The sequence below is a fragment of the Ailuropoda melanoleuca genome, chromosome 15 (assembly GCF_002007445.2).
Source record: "Ailuropoda melanoleuca isolate Jingjing chromosome 15, ASM200744v2, whole genome shotgun sequence".
Lineage (NCBI taxonomy): Eukaryota > Metazoa > Chordata > Mammalia > Carnivora > Ursidae > Ailuropoda > Ailuropoda melanoleuca.
The window spans coordinates 75513444-75538748 of record NC_048232.1 but is presented as its reverse complement, the minus strand read 5'-3'; the positions used below and the strand labels follow the sequence as shown (position 1 = coordinate 75538748).

General features: G+C 41.0%; 1 protein-coding gene across 2 annotated transcripts in view; it reads right to left on the bottom strand.

Annotated features, from left to right (window-relative positions):
- The window catches only part of POLR3B (RNA polymerase III subunit B), a 106765-nt gene that overhangs the window by 62002 nt on the left and 19458 nt on the right, over positions 1–25305 (bottom strand). For both annotated transcript variants that reach the window (XM_002927641.4, XM_034643431.1), the window contains 4 exons: positions 24246–24354; positions 16242–16364; positions 10547–10666; positions 8697–8831 (listed from right to left, as the gene is read on the bottom strand). In XM_002927641.4, coding sequence (XP_002927687.1) covers positions 8697–8831; positions 10547–10666; positions 16242–16364; positions 24246–24354 — 487 coding nt within the window. The remainder of the gene's footprint in view (positions 1–8696; positions 8832–10546; positions 10667–16241; positions 16365–24245; positions 24355–25305) is intronic.

Here is a 25305-nt window from a genome sequence, read left to right as displayed (position 1 = left end):
GGTGGGGGAGGGGCACCTTGAGAATCACTGCCCTCCCGAAATGTGCATCCGCACAGATACAAGATGTTCACAACAGCATTACTTTGTATGAGCTAAAGGAAAAGCCACACAAATAATGTTTAGTTAGACAAATCATGGCATACTCCGAAATAATGGAACACTATAAAGCAATGAAAATGAACAAAAATGAAATGAAATGAACAATATCATGACTGGAGCTTAAAAGCATAATATCGAGTGAAAGAAGCCACACACAAAAGAATATGTATGGTATGATTCCATTTACATAAAGCTCAAACCAGGAAACTGAACTCGAATTCGATGGCAAAACTCTAGAGAAAAGAAGGACATGAATACCATAAAAATCAGGCTGGGGGAGGATTTTGATCAGGCAGGAGCATGTTGCAGGGGGGAACTTCTACTAAAGCGTTCAAATGATTTATTTCTCAATCTGAGTGCTATTTACAAAGGTATTTGGGGTTTTTTTGGGTTGTTTTTTTTTTTAAGATTTTATTTATTTATTTATTCGACAGAGATAGAGACAGCCAGCGAGAGGGAACACAGCAGGGGAGTGGGAGAGGAAGAAGCAGGCTCATAGCAGAGGAGCCTGATGTGGGGCTCGATCCCATAACGTCGGGATCACGCCCTGAGCCGAAGGCAGACGCTTAACCGCTGTGCCACCCAGGCGCCCCTACAAAGGTATTTGTTTTGTAACAATTTGGTAAGCTGAAATTTGTTTCATGTACTTTTCTGTCCGTGTGTAATATTTTCCTAACAAAAAGGTTATAATACAATACCCACCAATTACTCTGACATCATCTCATTTTTCAAAAGGACATTTTAACATCAAAAAAAAAAATGGCAGAGCAAATAATCTCAGAAGAAAAACACAAAAAAGTAAATACAATTTGCTTGATAAAACTCATACCATCCATACTCGCTCATTCTTCTCCAGACCAGTGAAAACTGGACCACGGCCTCACACCAGTCCTTAGACCAGTGGTCTGGGCACAAGTCTACATAAGCAGGGAATGATGTAATGGCAACAGAGACCAAAGTAAAGTCTGAAACAAGACAGTTCAGCCTATGGTAGAAAAAAGAAGTGTTTAAGCCCTCACGCTAACGTTATAAGCAGTATTAATGATTTCATGAAACAGATGAATAGAAGAGGTAGAAGGAAGGCTAGGATCTGGAGCGAGTGGAGGGCTTAAGAAAGATTTGCAAATTCCACATCCAGTAGGAAATAGAAAGCCAGAAGACAATATCCCTTCCACTCTAATAATAAAAAAAGATAAATCAACTACAAAATCATACATTTCTGGAGTCCTGCTGAGAGGTAAGGTTGCAAGGCACCCAGGGGAACCAAATACAAAGGTTTATAGTCTGGATGTCCACGGAGAGACAGGACACATGACAGAGATGAACGTCTGCCATAGAAGAAGATATTGGACAAAATTAAGGACTTTTTAAATCCCAAATGTGAGCTACCATGGAAGCTTAGAATCCTTCGGAACCTCAGAAAAAAGATCTGCACTTACAAGTTCTTTTCCGTAGAGTGCTCCCGAAAGACTGGAGTCAAACAGAAGACCTGAGAAAGATTCCTGCATTGGAACAAGCAACAAAACCCTGACTATTTCCCTGGACTTCTGCTCAGATGAAGCAAACTCTTTAAGTTGCCAGAGAAGCGTCAGGAAACCCTCCTGCCAATATAGTTCCAGGGAAAAGTGACCTGCACTGAGAGAGGGATAGAAGCCTTCTGTCCCTGAGGCTGGAGAGGAATGCCCCCCCCTGCTCCCACCATAAGCCTTGCATCTAGTAATAAGCAAAGGCAAGCCTACTGCTGGAGGAAGGCCAGCAAACCCTCTGGCCACCAATTCCAGGAAAAAGTACAGGGCCAGATAGAAGAGGAAGAGAAGCCAAACTGCATCTTTCCCTGCAAGGAGCATGAAACATGCTTGGGTCAAGGATCCTGCACTGGTAAATAGCAGGGGCTGGATACCACAGGGAAGGGCAGGAAACTGAAAGCTTTGCTTTATAAAATTGGGGAATAGGACAGAATGCCCATTCTTACCACTTCTATTCAACACAGTATTGGGGACACAATTCAGTGCACTAGGGCAAGAAAACATATAAATGTTGGAAAGGAAGAAGTAAAACTGTCATTACTTGCAGATAACCTGTATGTCCACATAGGAAATCCCAAAGAGTCTTAAAAAACAAAACAAAACAACTACTAGAACCAATGAGTTTAGCAAACCTGCAAGATACAAGGCTAGTATACAAAAAGAACTTGTATTTAAATTTTTTATGAAGATTTACTTATTTATTTGAGCGGGAGGGGGGAGAGCACGAGCAGGGGGTGGGAGAGAGGGAGAAAGAGAGAATCTCAAGCAGACTCCATGCAGAGCTCGGCGCCCAATGCAGGGCTCGATCTCATAACCCTGAGATAGTGACTGGACCCGAAATCAAAAGTCAGACACTGAACTGACTGAGCCACCCAGGTGCCCCAAAAGAAGTTGTATTTAAAACATTACTGAGAGACATTAAAGAGAATCTCAACAGCAGAGATACTATGTTCACGGATTAGAAGACTCGGTATTATTTAGATGTCAATTCTCCCCAAATTATTCTATAAATTCAATCAAAATCTCAATCAAAAACTAGGACGCATTTTAAAAAAAATGAAGATGCTAATTCTAACATTTAAGTAAAAATTTAAAACTCCTAAGTTTATGACGATAGAAGGAAAAAAAAACCCTTCATCTGTGGAAGAAGCGAGAGAGCTAAACCAATATTCTGTAAACTAGTTTAAAAAAAAAAAATCTAGCAAGCATTTACCCTGCCTTTCCCATATATATTATGTCTCTACGTAACCAAAAACATGATAATGAAAAGTACTCTCTATTGAAAATTCTAGCTAAAAAAAGTAGAAAGAGTAAATTAGAGTATAACTATTTTGCATGCCCTACTCAAACAATGGGTAATGGAATGATCATCATCAGCTGTTAAATAAAACCATCAGGAGAAAAGCCGATGGGGAACTTTACAATAGATGACCCAGGGCCCCAAACACCTAAACCCAGTGATCAATTCCAATGACACGAAGTGTACATACAACCAGTCATATTCTTCCTGACAGGATCCAACAGCCAACTGTACAATGCAACCCTGAAGCATTCTAGCCAAAAAAAAAAAAAAAAAAAAGATCTTGAATACGATCTAGCCTCTGAATTCCTGGTTTACAAGAAATTTACAAGAGAGAGGAATACATACATACACACACACACACACACACACACACACACCATGAGGATACCATCAGCAAAACCCAGAATTACAAAAAAAAAAATTATTTAAATCAAAAAGGAAAATGCAAATCAAAACCACAAGGAGATGGCACTCTACACTCACTAGGCAAAAATGTTTAAAGCCTGATATTAAGGCATAGGATAGAGATCATGAGGAACTCCTATCCAGTACAACGTGCAAACGCTTGGGAAACTAGTTTGACATTCTCCAGTTAAACTGAAGATTTAACTTGACTCCAGCACTAGGCATTCCTATTTGTAGAAATTCTTTATATGGGTACCAGAAAATATAAATAAGAACGTTAATATTTTTTTTAAAGATTTTATTTATTTAGTTGATAGAGACAGCCAGCGAGAGAGAGAACACAAGCAGGGGGAGTGGGAGAGGAAGAAGCAGGCTCACAGCAGAGGAGCCTGATGTGGGGCTCGATCCCAGGACTCTGGGATCATGCCCTGAGCCGAAGGCAGATGCTTAACTACTGCGCCACCCAGGCGCCCCAAGAATACTTTTTTAAAAAGGGAAATCATACAAAGGAATGATCAGAAGAATAAAGTGTTATTTATCATAAATATATATCTTATATATCTTATTACATATATACAATGGAATATAATACAAAACTGGAAGTACAGTGACGTGCAACAATATAGACAAATATCAAAAACAATGCTGAGTGAAGAAAAATGTTGCGGAAAAATGTATATGGTATGACTCTATTTTTACAAAACTCAAAAATAAGCAAAACATATTGTAATAAAATATTTAAAAATTTTTAAATTAAAAATTTTAATGATGTAATAAAACAGTGCAAAAAAATTCAAGATGGGGGAAAAAGAGGAACAGAAGAAAGATGAAATACACAGGTAAATGGAATGGTATTAATAATGGTTGGTTATTAAGAATTACTTGACAGTGGCTCTGAGGGTGATTTTTATTTGTACTCTCCATAACTGATATATATGTAACATTTTAATTTTTATTTTCATGTTAAAAATTACATAATAAATATTAAATGGTGACTATCTGAAACAGTATAACCACAGAAGCCCAATCAACGGGATGGAATAGGAAGTCATAAAAACAAACAAGGATGGTTCTGTTTCCGGAATTGGTGGAGTAGCTCCTATGAGATGGACTCACCTGCTGATAACAGTTATAAACTCTGGACAAAATATTAAAACGATCTGAAGTCACTGGAGATTGTCCAAAAGCAGGCAGAAACTGGGGGAAAGCCGACACTTCTCAGAAGCGAATGGCACTGGGAGCATTTCCTGTTTGTAAGGCTTTCCAGTTACGGGGAGGCCACATGGGTAAGAAGAGTCCAAGCTACGTTGAGAAGCTAAAACCCAGAGAGTGACCTGCAATCTTATTGGATTGAAGACCCAGATGAAAAAGATTTGAGCTACGGGAGAAAACCCCCAAATTAGGTGTTAAACTTAGCCCAAATCTCTGGCTGAACCCCAAACTACACATTGAGAGGTGTGGACCAAGTCCCCCCACTGCCCCAATTCTGAGTGGAGGTTTTAACTGCTTCTTCCAATACAGTACAAATAAATAAAGTGGAAGACAAGGTCATTAAGGCCACAGGGCTCTGTCTCGTTCATGGGAAACACTCGTTTGGAGCCCAGAGCCACCCCAATGCCACAGCACTGACAGGTCAGGTCCCAGCCAAGAGCCTTCTAGCCCTTCCCACACCCGATAGCAGAACACTACCAACTGACCTCCAGCAACACCATGTGAAACCGAAAAACCAAACAGCCAAATCCTACCTGAATTCCTGACCCACAAAACTGTGTTATGATGAAATGGTGGTTGTCTTAAGCCACCGTTTTGGGACACCACGCAACGTAGCAACAGATAATCAGAACACCATTTATAAGAAGTTCTTGAAACTAAAAAGGTGGGTCACTACAAATAAATAGCAGGCATGCTTGCTTCTTCAATAATCAAATATAATGGGTATTACAAGTACTTAAGTTTATCAGTAAAATTAATTGCATTGGCTTTTTTTTTTTCCTTTGTAGGCATTTTTTTCCCTTTAAAAGAGGAAGAAAAACCTTAACATATTTGTAATATAAGTTACCTAAGAAAACATTAAAGTAGGATCACGGGGGTCTAACATATACACTATTTACTTAAAAGGGAATTCTGAATCTCATTGAAACCATCTAAGTTAAAGATTGTCCAAGTTCCACACTGACTATACTCTTGAATGTTTATAACCCACAGGTCGTTTTTGGACTCATAAGGAAGAAGATACTGACAGCAAATGAGTCTTCTCCTCGAGCTACTTACTACTTTAGTAAGAATTTCCAAAGTGGAATGTGATTTAAAGTTAGACATGTTCCTCCACTTTTCTACTAAAATCAATTTTGCAGACAGGAAAGCAAGAATCTTAGACTTGAATGTGCCACGGCAGAAGTGTTCTAAAAAGAAAACTTCCTCCTCTGAGAGCTTAATCCTTTCTCCCACTCAGACCCAGCAGTTTCACTCATGGGAAGAAAGAACATGGGAATGGAAGCAGGTGCAGAGGGGTGAGCAGGATGGAGAAGCCCATGGCAGCAACTTCCTGTGCGAACTGGCAAAAGGGCCTTGAATAAGCATCCTGAACAGAAGCAAATGCCCTTAACCTAAACCACAAAAGCTCAGCTCGATTTTAATTAGCCCCTTACACTTAGACTTTTGTGTCTCAAATTATGACAAAGATTTTTGGATTCCAGCTGAATTTGTTGTGGTTCCCTGATTCAAACACAAGGAAACGCCTCTCATACTAAACAAGTAAAACATAAGGGCACGCTCAACAGTACTGCCTCATTAAATTTCTCCACCTCCAGATTTTCGGTTTAAGAGAAATTACGCTCTCCAGTTCACAGGGCAGTGAGAAACTGCAGGGCCATGTTGCACAATACGCCACATTATTTAGGTCAAGAGTAAAATGATGAAAAGAGATGAAGCGCTGGTGATAATATTTAACACCTTTCTTTGCTAGTACGGAGCCTTTTCAGCCTGCTTAGGACAGGAACACTAAAGAGCAAATTATATTTAAGGAAAAAAAATGAGGACAGCTCATCAATTGATTTGCAATGAAAATGCTAAAAAAAATTAATAAAGAAGTTAAGCTGCTGAAATACAGTTTCACCAATTAGCTTAATGTCAGAGAATTCTAATTAGGCGTCTTGAGATTGCTATTTAGTGTTAAGCCTTCAGAGTGCCAAATTCTCCTTTTCACACAAACTGGTTGCAAAATTAAAGACATTAGGCAGCCTTAATTACATTATCAGAACAGCTGGGATTAGGCAATCTCTGAAGTCAAGACGGCATTCTTTTGTCACAGGGTGGAAATCCCTGGCTTTCCAGGGTGCCGGATTTTTGGTGTCGTTCCATATCTCATCCATACAAAGCAAGCTGCATTAGAAACAAAAAATTTGCAGACAAAGAATAGAGTAATGCTCAGCAAATAATGAACACATTACCGAAAAAGAAAAGGTAGGTGAAAAGATTAAGCCTGAAATCGGTAGGTTTTGCTAACACCTCAACTGGCGGCTGGCCTGCCAGCCCTCTGGTGGCAGAAAGACTGAGGAAAACCTCTGTGAACCCGCTTGGCCAGTGGATGCAGCTCTGTTATCTAAAGCTGAAGCACATTTATACTCCCTCATCCCATGGGGTGTGAAATTAGCAGCTATTGTTTTTACACATTTTTGCCAACACAATGCCTTTTATGTCTTTACATTGTTTATAAAGCAATGTTTTCTTACACATGGGAACCCTCTTTTTAATTCTAATTTTTTAAGCAACAGGATAGTCTCTCCTCTCCTGACTCCATTCCTTATTCCTCTAAACAATCGACATTTTTTTTAATGGCCTCGTCTAACAGCACGATTTTTTTCCAATTAAGAAACTGTAAAAATGAGGACTGAAGGTGGTGGGGATACCCATACTACCCTGAACAGAGGTCAATCTGAAGGTGGCAGAAAACCCACCTGCTAGCACCAACCGTTAACCACACAGAACTTCTCCAATAGTCCAGGCACTAGCCCTTTTCCAAAACCTAAAATTGCTATCATTTTTTTAATCCTAGTTTTTGAATTTTAGTGGTAGTATGTTATCCTAGCCACCATCATCTGTCATCTGGAATACTGCCACAGCCTCCTAACTGGCTCATTTCCTGGCCTGTTTGTCTCCAAATCTGATCGTTCTAAACTGAAAACCAGATCATGTCACATCCCTGGTTAAAACTCTTCAATGGTTTTTCGCAGCATGGAAAACTCAATCCAAACCCCCTTCCGTGGCCCACAGGCTAGTTCTCCAATGTCCTCCCCACTCCCACACCTCATGCAGTCCAGCCCAGTGATCCTCTCCCAGCTCCCCAGGGCCGGAACTGCACAGAGATGACGCACTCGCAAGGGTCTCTTGCTGGAATGCTGTTCCCAAGATTGCACGAGTCTGGCTTCTCCTCACCGAAGTCTCAGCGGGAATGTCTGAGGGCTCAGCTTAAAATACGTCACATTTTTCAAAGAAATCTTTCCCGATCATCCTGACGAAAGTAACGTCCCTTCCCTCCACCCACACCCCAGCTCTCTAACATTAGCCTGTTTAGGGTTTTCTTTAAACACCTAAGACAGCTTCATATTATCTCATTTTTTTCCTGTTCACTTGTTCAACGCCTCTCTCTCCTACCAAAATGTACTTTTGAGAGCAGGTGCCTCACGGAGTGCCTCACGCACTGACACATCCTTGGGTGACTGATAGCTTTACGTGGGGGCTCGAGAGATGAGTATCAGTGGTTCCTGTCCTCGATGAGCTTACTGTCTCAGGGAAAAAGAAGCTTGCAGGGGAAGAATTACATATACTTCAGCACGTAAAGCTCTGAATCAAGTGTCACTGGCATTTGGAAGACAGAGCAGCTAACTTCTCCGGGGGTTCACAGAAGGCTTCAGAGAGGGTGACTCCAAAAATGAAGAATGGACGAGAGCTCGTCATTAGGGGGAGGGCAGAGGGAGACGAGGCAGGGGCCACCGAGGCAGAAGGCATAACTCAAAGGCAGGAGGATGGAAGAGCATCGCGGTGTGCCTGGGAAGGTGGAAGTGACTAGGCAGGGCTGGAAAGGTGCAGGTGCAAGATCACCAGGGACCCTGGAAGCCCTGCTCAAGAGTCTACACTTGTTACACTTTGTTCTGTAGAGCCGTCAAGCTTTCATGACTGCCACAGAGGAGCTGCCGGGGAAGGGAAAGTAGGCAGAGAAATAAGCCCTTATATCCCCAGTCAGGCAGGGAGGCTCCCTTTCTATGTGTTTTAATACTGGGATTCTGAGTAAGCGTGCAAGCTTTGAAAAACCTTGAACTCCACACCTGCAGCTCAGGCCTGCTGACTTAGAGTAATTAAATCACCTGTCCTGCCAACTCCAATCGCTTGTTACCATAATAGTCCCGGTCATCCACTTTATTATCTCCTTGGGCCAGAATCACTCTTCGCACCATCACTGCAGTGTAGATACACTTTGCTCGGAAATTGAATTCTTTAACCTGTAATTCAGAAGTTAGAGAAAATTCCTGAGACAATGCATGCTAGGCACTATCAACTCCTTCCTTCCCTGTACATTTCATGCCACTTCTTCAAAGAGGTGGCGCCTACCAACCCTCCTTGGGCTTGTCTGTGAACTCGCACTTGCCACTTCCTTTCTCTGGGTCCCGAGGCGCCATGGCAGAAGGTAGGACACTCTGCTGGGGACAGAGAGGCTGCTTGGAAATGCACTGGGGAGCCAGAGACGCTCAACTGTTGCTATTTGACTTTTAAAAAGTCTTTCCAGTCATCCAGAGGAGTTTAAAATTCTGTTGAGTCCCAGCTCTCATATTAAGAATTTTCTAATTCTTTGAATTAGCTCAAAACACATACAAAGGGCAGCCAAGGGGCAGAATCAGAGATCTGTATGTTTCTGAGCCAGCAAGGTGTTTTAAAATAAGAAATTCCTGTGGTTAGGTGGTCACTCTCCACTTCCACAGAGCCCTTGACTTTCCTGTATGATCAGCTCCTGAAGGTTGAGTATGCAACCCCTGAATTAGAGATCATTCATGAACAACACACGTGGTAACTCATTATAAACCAGATTGCTTGGTTAGCAAGATCGTCTAACAAATAATTCTATCACTTAGAAAGAATAACATTAGAGAGGAATGATTACTCTTGCCCACATCCCACATACCAACATGACCAATTTCTGTATAATGATAAATAAATAAAAAGTAAATACAATTGGCCTTTGAACAACACGGGTTAGGGCCACTGACCCCTTGCACATTCAAAAATCCATGTGTAACTTTTAACTCCCCCAAAACTACTACTTAACTACTAATAGTCTACTGTTGACCAGGAGCCTTACTGATAACATAAACAGTGAACACATATTTTGATTGCTATATTATATACTGTATGCTTATAATAAAGTAAGCTACAAAAAAGAAAATTTTATCAAGAAGATCATAAGATACATTTACAGTGCTGTTCTGTACTTACTGAAAGAAAAAAACAACACATCTAAGTGGACCCATGTAGTTCAAACCCATGTTATTCAAGGGTCAACTGTATCAAGCATCTTCCAGGGTCAGAAGATGGATTCTAGCTCTCTCTCTGATCAGTGACCAGCTGGGGGACAAGAACAAACCACCCAGCTTTTCTGGACCTGAACATCTTCACTGTAAGTAAAGGAAGCTGGACAATGTGAAGTCTAAAATTCAAGGTCTAAGGGGTGAACCATCCAGTATTTTAAAAAGTATCTATGGTGGTAATGGTAGCACAACAGTGAGAATGTACTCGAGGCCACAGAAACGTACACTTAAAGATGGTAAATTTTATGTTATGTATTTTACATTAAAAGAGAGCATATGAGCAAGGTACTGTAAGCCTGTTTCATTTAAAAACATCTAACACCATCTCTGTCCTTCAAAGCCGTGAACTTGAGTAGCAGCATGAGTTTATGTCTGAATACAGGACACTGTAATCACAGGTTGAAACAAGACCCATGAGACTATAAACATGATGTTAATGACAGCCTACAGCTAACATTCCCGAAGTACAGATAAACTACTGATAATGGGAGGTTATTTCCATGGGGCAGCCCAGTCTTTTTAGAGTCTCTTTTTTCTTACGAAACTAGATGTTCAATCATGTAAACCTGCACTCAAAGTTCTTTAGCAGACGGGCCCCGAGGACCACAGTCCTCAGCTGCACAAGCGCTGCTTACCGGCACGTGCGTCAGGATGGTAGAAGCCAGGAGCTCTCTTGCCTCTTCTATCTTCGTCTTCTTTGGTCCCCCTCCCCACATCCTTTGCCTCCTTACTTTGTTCCCTATATATTTTAATGCCTATAAAAACAGAAGATCATAATGTTTGAATGACACCCGGTGGAGGGAATTTATTAAACACCTACCCACAAAAAACACTATAAACACAAAGACGAGGATCCTGGCTATAGAGAATACTGCATGAGGCTTAGTCAAAAAATCAACATTTGTCTTGAATCAATAACAAAGTAACATTATATGCTGTCCGATGAACCAGTTCCCTTTTTATAATTTGTTTTCTTACTACACAGTTGACACATGATCACTATAGGAAATTTAGAATATACAACTGAAAAGATATGCATATATACACACACATACATATACACACACATTCTGTATATGACGCAGCCACCAATCCTCCACCCAGAGAGAACCACAGTCCACAGTTAATATTCTGGAGCTGTACTTTTTTCCCCTCAAAAAGGAATCACACCATGTGAAGACCTCTCACCTAAAAGCTGCAGAGCACCGCTGGAAGAAAATGCAACCTAAGTAAATCAAGGGTTATGCTGTTCATGGACTGGAAGCTTTAATAGTGTTAAGATGGCTTACTGTTAAAATTCTTTCCAAACTAACCAATAGACACATTGTAATTATTCCTGGCAATTAATACTCCTGGCAAGTTTTTTAAAAACCAAAAACTGATTGATTCTAAAATTGACATGCAAATGCAAAAGACCTGGAATAGCTGAAACACTCTTGAAAAAGAAAAGTTGGAGGATTTATATTACCTGCTTTCGATTAGAAAGCTATGGTAATCAAGACAGTGTGAGATTGGCAATAAGGGCAAAGAGATCAATGGAACAAAATACGTCCAGAAATAAATCCATGCTTTTATGGTCAGATGATTTTTGACAAAAGTGCTAAAGCGATTCAACAGGCAAGGGAAAACCTTTTCAACAAATGCTGAAATATCTACATATAAATATCTACAGAGTAAAAAAATTAACTTTGACCCTTACCTCACACCAAATAAAAAAGTTAGTTTAAGTGGATTTTAGAAATAAACATAAACACTGAAACTATAAAGCTTCTAGAAAAAAACATGGGAGAATATATTCTTGCCCTTGGGATAGGCAACATTTCTTTACACAGGACACAGAAATAGGTAACAATAAGATAAACAAAAAACCTCCTGATAATTAGATTTCACCAAAATGAAAACTGCTCATCAAAAAACAAAGTTACAATAATGAATAGGGAAGCAATGGACAGAGAGAAAATAGTTACAATAATAAATCTGACAAGGGATTTATATCCAGGATACTTTTTTTTAAAAAGGGACTCTAAAATTCAATACTAAAAAGACAACTCAGTGAGGAAAACAAGCAAAAGATTTGGATACTTCGCAAAATCAGTAGTAAGTCCATGAAAAGTGTATGACATCATTAATCATCAGGGAAATGGATATTAAAACCATAATGGTATAGACACCACCCAACATCTAGTAGAATGACTAAAATTAAAAAGAAAGACAAGAGCAAATGTTGGTGAGGACACGAAGCAATCAGAACTCTCACACACGGCGGGGGGGATGGACACAGACTGCAAAATGGTACAATTACTGTGGGAAAAGGTTTAGCAGTTCCAACTTTATAAAAGTTACATACACAACTGCTCTTTGATCCAGCAATCCTATTTGTAGGTATTTATCCAAGAGACATGCTGACCTGTTCAGGCAAAGACTTGGGCAGAAATGTTTATAGCAACTTTATTCATAAGACCCAGAGTGAAAAAACCAAATGTCCATCAACAGGAAGAGATAAACTGTGGGACAGTCGTACAACGGAATACTACTCAGCAATAACGGCCAAATGATATAAAATACCAGACGGTATGCTCAGCAGAAGAACCTGGACACAAAAGAGTATATTCAGCACAATTCCATATAAAGTTCTAAAACAGGCAAAATTAACCTGCGGTGAAAAATCAGAAGAGCAGGGAAGAAAATCAGAGGGTGGAGGTGAAAAGGGACTAGCAAGGGACATGAGGGAACTTCCCAGGATAATGGAACAATATTCTACATCTCATGCAAAATTATGTAAAACTATGCAATTAAGACTTGTACACTTCAGCACACATAAATTCTACCTAAAAAATTAAGTATTAAAAACTAATCAAATAGTGGGTGTGAGGAGTAGGTGGAGATTTAGATGAAACAAGAATGGCAGTGTTGGTAATTATTGAAGCTGGGTGATGGGCACAGGAGGGTCATAACACTCTTCTCTATACTTCGTGTAGTATGTTGAAGTTTTTCCACGACAAAAAGTTTTTAAAGAGGATAATTTTCAGGGCGCCTGGGTGGCACAGCGGTTAGGTGTCAGCCTTCGGCTCACGGCGTGATCCTGGCGTTATGGGATCGAGCCCCACATCAGGTTCCTCTGCTGTGAGCCTGCTTCTTCCTCTCCCACTCCCCCTGCTGTGTTCCCTCTCTCGCTGGCTGTCTCTATCTCTGTCAAATAAATAAATAAAATCTTTTAAAAAATAAATAAATGAAGAGGATAATTTTCTAACAACAATGAATGCATTATTTTTTTTTTTAACTGGCTTTCAGTTAGTCAGAAGAAAGGGCTTCGGATTCTTGATTCTTTATCTTGGAATTCCTGTGCCTCAGAAATTTCTTCTCTGTGCTTTAAAGCCTAGCTCAGGTATCACTTCCCCACCCCCACTCCTTTTTCTCTGCTATGTGAATTCCTTATGCAGAAAGAACTAAGTGTTTTCACTCTGCTTCAGACCACGCCATATTTCAACCACTTACAGGTATGTCACTCCTACTAGATGTTGTGTCATCTTTTTCTTTGATTCCTGATGAATAGTTCTGGGCCGGGAACAGAATGGAACTCCTCCGTGGTAAGACTGGGACATCAGACCTAGGATCCTCTCTGTTTGGTGTCTGTTAGGGCATCTGAAAAACTCAGACAGTGCCAACCCTTGCTGCCACGACCTAGCAGTAAGTAGGACCCAGTACCGGATAAAAACAAGCCCGTAGTCAGTGGGATTAGCCAAGAGACAGGCAGATTGGTCTTCCTTCAACTGAGCTGTCCTCACAAAATTTTGGTCTTTCAGTTCCCTTGGGAAAAGAGGTTAAAGATTCTTCACTTTGAGGAAAAAAATGGAGGAACACAGGGGAGCCTAGCATCCCTTCTGAGTTAGCAAGAAGTCAGCTTGTCCCTGGAGTGACTAATGTTACCAGGGTTTCACAGTGTGAGGGTTGTGGTGAGAGCCCAGTCTGGGCATGAACAAGTCAACATGACACCCCTCGTGCATTCTAACCTCCAAAAATGTAATAAATAATTTCTTCTCTCTATGCCACAGCCCTTGACGAGGATGATAGAAAACATCCGTAAACAAGACCCAGCTAAAGGCTTTGTGGGCAGAAGGGAGGAGAGATAAAATGGGAAGCATTAAACACAAACACAATGCAGGTGTTAAGCAACCCACTAAGTGCCATGTCGCCTAAAGTTCTATTACATAAGACACTGTGCACTTGCTACACGCTCACTTAGAAAAACATACAATAGGGACACCCGGGTGGCTCAGTCGGTCAAGCGTCTGCCTTCAGCTCAGGTCATGATCTCAGGGTCCTGGGATCAAGCCCCACATTGGGCTCCCCACTCACTGTGGAGTCTGCTTCTCCCTCTCCCTCTGCCCCTACCCCTGCACATTTGCTCTCTCCCTGTCAAATAAATAAACAAATAAAATCTTAAAAAAAAAAAAGGAAGAAAAACATACAATATCCACATTGTCCTAACTCATCTGTTCCACTTACCAACTACTTTGGATTGCACATGCCTCGACAGTCTCCTATTAGTCGCAAATTATTAATCCATGCTCTAATCCAGCATACAGTGCGAGCCATGTCAATGTTACACCTCCAACTTGCATATTCCCCTCATCTCTGAACTGAACTTCTCTCCTTCAATTAGCTAACATCTTCTGTCAGCACCCATTTAGGAGAAACAAATAATTTCCCAGCCCACTATTTAGCCTTGCCCACCCAGCTTCACGACACTAGGGTTATAGGGCCATCTGAGCAACGATGATGCTGTTTGTTAGAAAAGGAAGAACGGCTCTCACTGAATCCACTGAGGGATCATTAAGGTAAACTGCTCTTCCTGAGCATTACACAGCTTTAAAGGAGAGAGAGTATGTCCCCAAATTGAGCCAACTCCTGGATACTTCTTTACGTTTCCTCTTTGTGTTCTTGGAACCCCTGGATAATATAATTCCAGTTTGTAACAAAGACTGAGCTCACTAAATATTTCATTTTCAATAAAGACCAGAAATAGAACCTCCTAAATCCAAATGACTTTTCCTGATGCTTCCTGCCCAAGAACTTGAGTTGACTCTTACCTAACTGCATAAAAACAAGGCAGGATAAGAATGATCCCTGCTGATTTGTGCTTTAGAATTATGTACACTTACATATGATGATTAACCTTAAATGTCTGTCTGGCTCAGTCTATGAAAATATCAATAGTGGTGTGATTTTCAGAACCAATGCTAACAGATATAAGTGGGAAAATGCTATCTCTAACAAGCATCCTGGGTAACAAGAAAAAAGCAGCCTGGAATTTATACCTCTTCGTTAAGGAACCCACAGAAAAGACAATGTATATATGGATCAGTAAGAACTGTTCAGTGCTTCTATAGCAGAGAATCCCTACCTCCCAGGATGGCTATGAGGAGTGCTTAGCAAAGTACTTTACAAATGTGGGACTAAGCATCCGAAGTGAGGCTGTTAAGGCCCCCTGTCACAAGGGCAGGGAAGTACAGTTATTTTTTTTATTTCTTACTTCTTATTTTTATTATGTTTGGCATATATACATATACAAAGGCAGGGAACTAATCTTGTCCTAAAATCCCCAAGTTCCAGCTAGGAGTTCTTTAGCAGGTCAATGAAGGCTCTGTGCTGGTAAAGGGTTACTGATCCTGGCTCTTCTTGCTGATGATACTGGGAATTCAGAAAAAGGGATTGAGACTACATACAACTAGACACTGAAAGCAACTGGAAGTAGGGAATAAGAAGGGAAATTGAGGAGAAATGCAGGGAAAAACATCTTCTACACTAGAGTTGCTGTAGTTCAAAAACATATGTTGGAGCAATTGGGTGGCACAGTAGGTTAAGCGTCTGACTTCTGGTTTCCACTGAGGTCATGATCTCAGGGTCGTGAGACGGGAGCCCCACATCAGGCTCTGCACTCAGCACAGAGTCTGCTTGGGATTCTCTCTCTCCCTCTGCCCCTCCCACTGTGCACTAACGCGCGCACACTCCAATAAATAAATCTTTTTAAAAACCCCAAAAAACAAAAGCATATATCACTCAGGCAAATAAGTGAAAAGGAATACTTGCTATTATATCAGAACAAAAGCCCACTGGACACATATCCCCCTTCTAAGTTAGACACCACAGGCCGATAATTTATCAATTCCTAAAACATGAGTCAAAGAAGCTTCTCTACTGTTCCTCCCAACTCCGCAACGCCCTCCCACACCTACACCCCAAGAAGTCACTGCATCTGATCCTTTATGCACGAGCAGCATTAAATCTCCAATTCCCTTTCATAGCAAAGGACAACATGAAAAGACACACCTGCATCTGTGTGAAAATCTGAGCTTTCTGGCACTCTTCCAAACTGGGCCCAAATGCAGCCATCACGTGCTCCTCTGTTCCAATCATCTGTACAATTTCCTGGTCACTCTCAACACCCATGGCCTAGGAAGGAAAGAAAAGACAGAAAGAGTGTTGGCTTTGTGTTAACTCACTGACATTTGCTTATGCTAATTTGGCATTGTTTGTGGGTATTACTTCTAAGCAAAAGCTAGCTCTTTTCTCAGAAACGGTGCCATCTGGCATTGGCAGCCCCAGCCCAAGCTGCAGAAGAACCTGAAGCAGAAACTTTGATTGGGAAGAGGAAAACAAACATTCTCAAGCGCTTTTTTGCATGTGTGCCATCTTCTAAATGTTTAAATATCCCGGGAGTGTCCTCGTGAAAAAGGAGGGAGGAAGGTATATAGTGGAGACACTGGTCACATTTACGAAAGCAAACTGAAAAATTAAAACAAAACAGCCCAAGAGCGGTAAATCAGAAAATATGCATTGCTGGAAATAAACAGAACCCCAATCAGTTTTGCCGCAAGATTAATTTTTCTGAGAACCGTCAACTCATTCGCATTTAGGCCAGAAGAATTTTTCCTAAGGGATGTTTTACCTCACCATTCCAGGGATACCAAGCTATACGTTATGCAGGTTTTAAGAAGAGATTTCTTAAAAAAACTAAAAACACACTTAAGAGGTTTAAGAAACCCACTTATCTTAAGTGTTTCAAGGTGGTAACCGGCAACGCAGGTCTTTGTAGATTCCATATGGCACTATGGCTCACTCCTTCACACATTTGCCTGGAATTCTGCCATATCAAGAAATAGAGCATAATCTCACTAAACCTCTCTTGGCAGAGAAAGAATCTGCTTCTTAGAAGTTATGGGAAAAGCTATGTTTGCGTTAAAAATTCTTCCTTCAGCTATGCAGAGAAAACGGAACCAGGGGATAACTGTCTAGCTAGGCTTCGATGCTCTGGTGCCCACTTCTCCACACATGAGCGAGAGGGAGGGAAAACCGGCTCCAGGGAGGAACATTGAGAACGTAAGCCAGAGTACAACGGAAAGGGCGCCTCTTGAAGTCAAGAGATCTGAGGTATCTGTCCTAAAACAAGGTCAGTGACAGGCCTCACAACCACTACTGTCAAGTCACCTTGTCCACCTCTGTTTCTTCATTTCTGTGAACAACAGGACACAAAATTCTACAATTCTACATTTGAATTTGAGTAATCTGTGATCCAGAAATTCAACTGGGATACTTCAGGATCAGACGTAAACTGACTGAAAAGTTTTGAAACTTTTGGGGAGAAAGTTAAATATATGCTATATCCCCTTTAGGCCAACTGTGGTGGTTTGAAAAACATTCATCAATTCTTTGACATTCTCTTCAAAGGGTAAAGACTAAGTCTCGCCCTCTAGAGTGTAGGCTAAACTTAATGACTCACTTCCATAGAAAAAAGGTGCAAGCCACAGAGTACAACTGTGGAGCCCTGGTTATGAACAGCTGCGCAGCTTCCTGCTTGCTCCCCCCTCAGAGCGCGCCTCCGCGGGAAGCTAGTGGCCACGTCCTGAAGACAATCACACAGCCTATGGAAACATCTGGTAGTGAGGAGCCAACTGCCATCATGGGGGAGCCGCGAGGGAAGCAGACCTCGCTATGCTCCAGTCCAGCCTTCGGGTGACTTCGGGGCTGGCTGACATCTCGACTCATCAAAGACCCGGAGCCAGAACCACCCAGCCAAGCAACCTCCACATCTCTGACCAACAGAAGCTGTGCTGTAATTCGTTACACAGCACAGATAACTAACAGACCAACTTTTGGGATTACATTTGCCATTTAAACTTAAAAAAACTTTGTAAATGTAGAACTTGTTTTGTTCAAAACTTGTTTGTGGGGCGCCTGGGTGGCACAGCAGTTGAGCGTCTGCCTTCGGCTCAGGGCGTGATCCCGGCGTTATAGGATCGAGCCCCACATCAGGCTCCTCTGCTGTGAGCCTGCTTCTTCCTCTCCCACTCCCCCTGCTTGTGTTCCCTCTCTCACTGGCTGTCTCTATCTCTGTCAGATAAAAATAAAATAAAATCTTTAAAAAAAAAAAAAAACTTGTTTGTGTTTAGTGAGCAAAGAAAGATGCTCTCACAACACAGATCTCTTTTCTATACTTTAATTTTCATCTTCTTATCTCTAATTTGACAGGATGCATTTGTTCAAATGAACACTAGACATAAACTCCACTACTTAAAAATATTAATTAAAAATTTTAAGTTCATTAAAACACTTAGCATTTCATGGATTAAAAGAGAGCAATCCTAAAAAAATGATCAGTTCTAATTTTTAAACGAATGAGGGAAAAAACCCTAGATTATCCTTCAACGAAGCACACTGAGTGCACCTACTCTGACAGCAATGGCATGTAGGTAGGCCCATCTGCATTTTCTCCTTGGTCTGCAAGAAGCCAGCCAGAAATCCCAGAAGAGAATATTTCTCTGTGAAAAGCTAATGAGAATATAAATTAACTTTTACCTGTCAATCTCCCAAAAGAGTGTTTTATGGGTTTCAACGGAATTAAAGTATACGAAAAACAACAACAAGGCAAGTAATTTGCAGTAGAATCCAGTCACCCTTCTCTAAAATCACTGATAATAAAACTTTGTAAGCAATGCACTTCCCTCCTCAGGGGAAATTCAAACACTAGAAGAGATCTACATGGGGCAGATGCCGACCCGAGCATGCAAGAGATACCACAGGAGAAGGTCTCGCTGGGACAGCAGGAGAATCCTAGAGCTGAGTGGGCAGTAGCTTTCTGGATCAGCCCTCTTTCTTGAGGCAGGTTAACCTCTAAACCTGAACCGAAGCCACCTGGATTATTTTAATAATTAATTTTTAATTCAGCAATCTCCAAGTGGAAAAAAACCACATATATTTGGTGTTTAATAATAGTGAAAAAGTCCTTCCTCATTTGACATAGAGATTGCTGCCTCAAGTTGTCCCAAGGCTGGATCTGAGCAGTAATTTTATAACTGCATAAAATTTTCAAGTGTTCTAACATGGATCTAAACAGACTGCTTAGGCCTTCCAAATATTTCTAAGCCATGAAGCAAAGATATGCCAAGTACATGGTAAATGACACCATATGTGCAAAAAGAATGATCAGTGGCAGAGCTCTCCTCTACAAGGGCTAAACTCCTCCCATATCGGGTCACTGAACTACAGGGTGATAACTCAGTCAGGTTATCATCAAAAGCGCTCTAGCTCCAAAGACCAAACTGATTTTATGATTATTTAGCCTTGGGAAGTCATAGCTACAAATAAATGACATATTGCTATGGAAATGACAGCAAAATGCCCAACCATTTTGCTTTACAGACATAATTTAGACATCTGAAAACTAGCTTTATATGGAACTCTTTGTACTCCAGATATCTGAAGTCATTTCACCTAATAAGTCAGAAATGAATGCTACGTAACAACCTCATGAAGAAACAGCAGAGATAATACGATTCAGCAGAAGGTCACCCAGTCTGGCCATCAGCATGAAGACAGGACAAAAATAAGGGCGTTCGCTCTTTAAGAAGCAGCATGAAGTCTTCTCTTTGGATACCCACTAAGTGTGACTACAAGTGTGACTTTTAAAGACAGAGAGAATACTAATGAGAGAAGAGAAGGACATGTCCACTGACAGTGATATGCTGAAATATCCTATGTGAAGGACAGAAAGGGAATGAGTTCTTAAAATATCTAATATTCAGAAATCTCTAATCTTTCTTTAGACAGGAATCAATCTATTATTACTAAAAGTAATCTTAGCAGATAAAAGAACTGCAGTGGCCCTCTTTAACTCTGCAATTTTTTTCTCTTAAAAGATCAAAAATTTCAATGTAAGTTCATTTCCAAGAAACAATGCCCAGCTCCCTTGAAATCTGATCTTCTTTTCTGTAAACTTTCAGACTTACAGAGGCCATCACCGAGCATCTGCTGAATACTTGGGAATACAAAATGTAAAGTGGGAAAGATTCATGGGCAGGAGAACCTTTGTAGTGATTCAAGTCCATAAATAAGGCTGATCTAGGTCTTAAAAAGCTTTAGCCGTCATATTCAGACCCAGCATGGAACCTGGAAACCCTGCTGCTTCTGTCACTTTTAGCCAATTGTTGGTTACAATCAACAACCATCAAGTCCTAATGACTGTCAAGGTCTGTGTTAGGGCCACACAACACAAAAAGAGAAATGATGTGACTTTCGTGGTCTCCCAGTCTATCTTCCCCAGCTCCTGACATTAAATGTGGAGGCAGAGTGAAGGCAAGAGAAACAGTATCTTCCTTCTAGGCCGTCCACTTTTCAAAAAATACACCACCTCCTTTGCTCTTCAGGACAACCCTCTCAGGTGAAATTCTCACTTTCTGGGGAGTTATCCAAGACCCAGGGAAACTGGGGAATCTGCCTGAGGTCACTCAGCTAACAAGGGGAGAAGCTGAAATTTGGCCTAGATCTGTCTGATGCTAAGATCTCCCATAGTCTGTGCTGCTCCCCAGATGGAAAAGTCTTCATAGAAATTATTAGACAAGGTTCCATCAGGCTATTAAAACATCCCCCTAGCGGGAGAACATAAAATGGGACTATCTGTGACCAATGTACTTCATTTATTTAAACTAAAAAAATTTAAAAAGTTGTTTTCATCCTTATATGCTGCTGATTAGCATGCAATGATTAAGTTTCAGAAGAAAATTCTGGCAACATGCCCAGGTTTTTAAAAAAATGTCTAATTCCACTCCCAGGAATTAAGTCTCACAAAACACTCAGCAATGTGCACAAATATGTATGTAGAAGACAACCCAGGGTTGTGTATCAGAGTGAAAACTTGGGGGGGAAAGGACACCTAACTGTCCCCCTACAGGAAACTGGTTAAACAGATCGTACCACCCACGGGTAATTCCTGCTGAAAATAATGATGAAGATCCGTATTTATAGATATGGAAAGCTATTCACAAATCACTGTTCAGTGGGGGAAAAACAGTAAAATCAAGTGTATATTACCAAAGCAAAGGAAAAAGGGTCTGGAAAAAACAGGTCCAAAAACGTAGTTCTACTTGTTAGTAGCTTTTCCAATTTGTACAATTCAAGGACTGTTTTATAATCAGAAAACGAGAAATCTGAAGTCTCAGCTATAGGTTACATAAAAGTGCATACTGTTAATTTATAGCCCCATTCTAAAAAGGATTTAAACTGGCTATAAACACATGTATACATTTGCAACATAATATTAAATTTGACAGAAGAAACTGTCTTATCAAAATTTTGTTACCTAGGCAAAAATGTATTTAATAAAGGTTTTCTGATTTTAGCGTGTCCACATGTCTAGTGATGTATTTTCCACGTGAGTGATATAAAGGCTATATGCATTATAATTAACTTACAATTTCTGGTCTAATGAAAGCAGTCCTAAGCTTCTTTAAGCCTCTAGAACAGCCAGGAAAGTCTTTTGGACGCATGGGAACACACTGCCCTCTACTGGAGATGTAGTTCTACACAGTTGGATGAAATTCTTTTATCTGCTAAACACTACATACACAAGGCACCACACTGGGGCCTGTGGGATCCTGACAAGGAAAGCCAAAATTACTTCAGTGACTTAAAAACATAAACCTTGAAGAGAAGTAATAAAAAGTACACTTAGGAATTCTCTCCAGCCCCCCCTCGCTGCCAATAGAGATGGTACTTCGATTATGATGATCATCACCCTAAAAAGAAAACGACACCATCTTATTTAGAGAACTGGAAAGTATATTAAATTGCACTAAACATGAAAAAATCTCCTACAGGGACGCCTGCATGGCTCAGTTGGCTAAGCATCTGACTTTGTTGGCTCAGGTCATGATCTCAGGGTCCTGGTATCGAGCCCGTGTCACCCACATTGCTCTCTCAAATGAATAAATAATCTTTGAAAAAAAATCTCCGACAACCTTCTTCGTGTAATTGCATTCAGAATGCAGTTATTTCCTGAGTTAAAGAACCCGACTGGTCAACATCCACTCAATACCTATGAACAGCCTGGGACACCCTTCCTGGCCCCAACAGTAGCCTGGCACAAAGAGGCCTGTCTGCCCAACTCCTGTGCTGTCACCAGGTCACAACCGTGACAGGCCAAGTTCAAGTCCTCCTCTCTTACTCCTCTGAGGCGTATACCCAAACGTCTTTCCTTTCTAACCACCTTAGTTACCTCCACCCCAGATGCTTCATGATCCTAACCACCACTAAGCAGGAATATTTAACTCTGAAGTCAAACTAAATGAGAAAAGAATGTTAACCTCTAACATTATCCCAAGTACTCTCTTCAATATTGACTCAAATAAACTGAGCTCTCTTGAGTCTCATCGGCAGGATTCCCTTCTGGCCCATACACAGTCGGGTGTGGGCATCCTCAGCTGTATTCTCCACAGCTAGTTGCCACAAACCCTGCACAGGAGAACACGGAAGCACTGCTCATGGGAAAGTGTTCTGTCCTGTGGGCCTCTGCTTACCTTTCCCTCAACCCACCCATACAGAACCTTGTTTTACGTGTGTTTCTGCTTGAAGACGTCTAACGTGAAGTATTTTGTTGCCTCATCAGCACTGAGCGCACGGACAACAGCAGTCCAACTCCTGCCTGAACGAGCGTATCTGACACACGTATTTTCTCCATAAGGCACATCACTGCCTTCCTGCGCTTAGAAACACTAGCCAGCACTTCAGCCTCGGCTTGGGGGCCGTTTTACACAGCAAAATCCCACCAAAAAGTACAAAACTGTGAAAGAACATGGCCCTACGCAGGATCGCAGAAAGGGCACCCGTTTACGGCACGAGAGAGAAAACAGGAAGACAGAGTGTGGCCTTCTTTGACCTCAGCTGGGAACACAGTTTGGGGACTCAAATTTTTGACTGCTCTGAGCCTGTGTGCGGGTCCGTGAATAACCGCAAAACCACCATGGGTGATGATCTCAGGGTCACAAATAAATTTTAGCAAGTAGGAGAACTGGCAAACACAGAATTCGCAAATACGGAGGATCCACTGTATCACATAATGCTATTTTAAAATTTTGCTTAATGACTAATACTACAATTCAAGTGTTCATAAAACACGTGTAAGCTTTAAGTCTCCGAGCAGGTTAGGTGAGCCACTATGCAATTATCTTAAGATGACGGAACCATTTAAACATAATTTCTATGGGAAAATGTCTTTAGGGTTCTGCGTCACCAGTTCACAAGCAAGCTAAAAAAAATCAGTCTTAAAGATTCACGTTTGTGTAAAAACACACCAGACTCCCGAAGTCCATAAAAAATAACAAACTTGGTTCACATTCTTTGACCTGGAAAATTCTCCTCCTAGGAATTTAATTTGCCTACAAATACCCTTGCCCCTGTGTGACGTGATACAGTAGCTCTGTAACAGCGAGAGACGCGTATATCCCCCGACGGAGGGATGACTGAGTAAACTATGATAACGGAACAGTTTGTCAAACAGAATGTGGTAGCTCTCTATGAACTAACAATATACCATGATCTCCAAGACGAAAGTTATAAAAAAGAAAACAAGCCAAGTGCAAAATGATGTGCAATGTATGTAAGCAAAACACAAAACAGAACAAAAACCTGCTAAAGACTCATGTGCTTGCACAGGCACAAACTGTCCTTAGAAAGATGCACGAGAAACCAGGAGCAGCGGTGTTCCTGGGTCGGATAACTATGCAGTTAGGTCCCAGTGAGTGGAAGGCTTACTTCTCACTATCTATCCTTCTGTACCTTGGGATTTTTTATTGCGTAGCTGTTAAGAAATAGTATTTTTGAAAACACGTGAACCCTGATCTTAGTAGCTTTCAATTTAAAATATATCACATATCTGACAACTTATGTATGCCACAAATCTTTCTATTCCTAGAAATCCTTATCCTCCAAATTTCTAACGACATATGAAAATAAAGCAGAGAAAGGCTTCTTATAATTTTCAGTAGGTACCTGCAGCCTTACCTTAAATATGATGACAATGGGAATATCTTCTGACAAAGTATTATGCCTCAAATAAAATCGTCCCTGTTTCACAGCCATATTGGTTCTGCTTTTTTTCTCATGGGTGGAGCTACAAGGAAATGCAAGTTGGTTAAATCACGTCCCCCCTTGGTTTCAAGCTAGTAAAATGCAACTCAATAAGATTTGGCAATCAATAATGATCAGTAAGGTCCTTCCTAACAGACGCCTTTTAAAGATGCACAACTCCTTTCCTAGCTTCCCTGCCACTTCCATGAAAATTTAAAAACACTACAAATGTTTCTTTAGCTTTGAGAATACGGTGGAAGTTTTGTGGGTGAATGAGTGACACACATCAATTTATTTTGACCTAGTTCACTTTGATTCCACCTGAATTGCTTTGATTCAGTGTGAGGTATACTCATGATCAATTTTATACATTTCAAAAGAAAAACCTCAAAATGAGTCTATACCATAATGAAAAAAATGATGAAGAAATGAATTTATACACCATGAGTGTTTAAATTAATAACTCAGTAAAACATATCTACACGCTTCCTACACAGTGAGGCCAAAAGAAATTAAGGAATCTCCTCTTATTGGAATCTCATCAGCTACAAACATTTCCAAGCGTAATCACCACAACAGGGACACACACTGATCACCTGCTAGGCACCAGGCACCCCACGTTACACGCTCTACTTACGTTAGCTCTGATCTCCTACGTGCTGCGCTTACTTTGAAGTAGTGTCCGCCAATCACGTATGAGGAAACCAGTGCTCAGAGAAGACGTGTAACTGCCCACCCAAGTGCCTCGTAACTACCGAACAACAACTCTGGGATTCAAATCCCAATTGCCTGGCTCCAAAAGCTGCATACAGTAGGAAGACATGGGTCGCAGAATTATTAGCTCTCGGTCCAAATGCTGGCCACCTCTTCTGTTCAATAGGACCTTGAACCCAAGGTCAAGTGAAACAGAGTGAAACAGAGCTAACACCACTTAACTTGGAGGGCCAGGGGGACAAATAACACAGAGAACCCGATACACTGCCTGGCTCCTGGT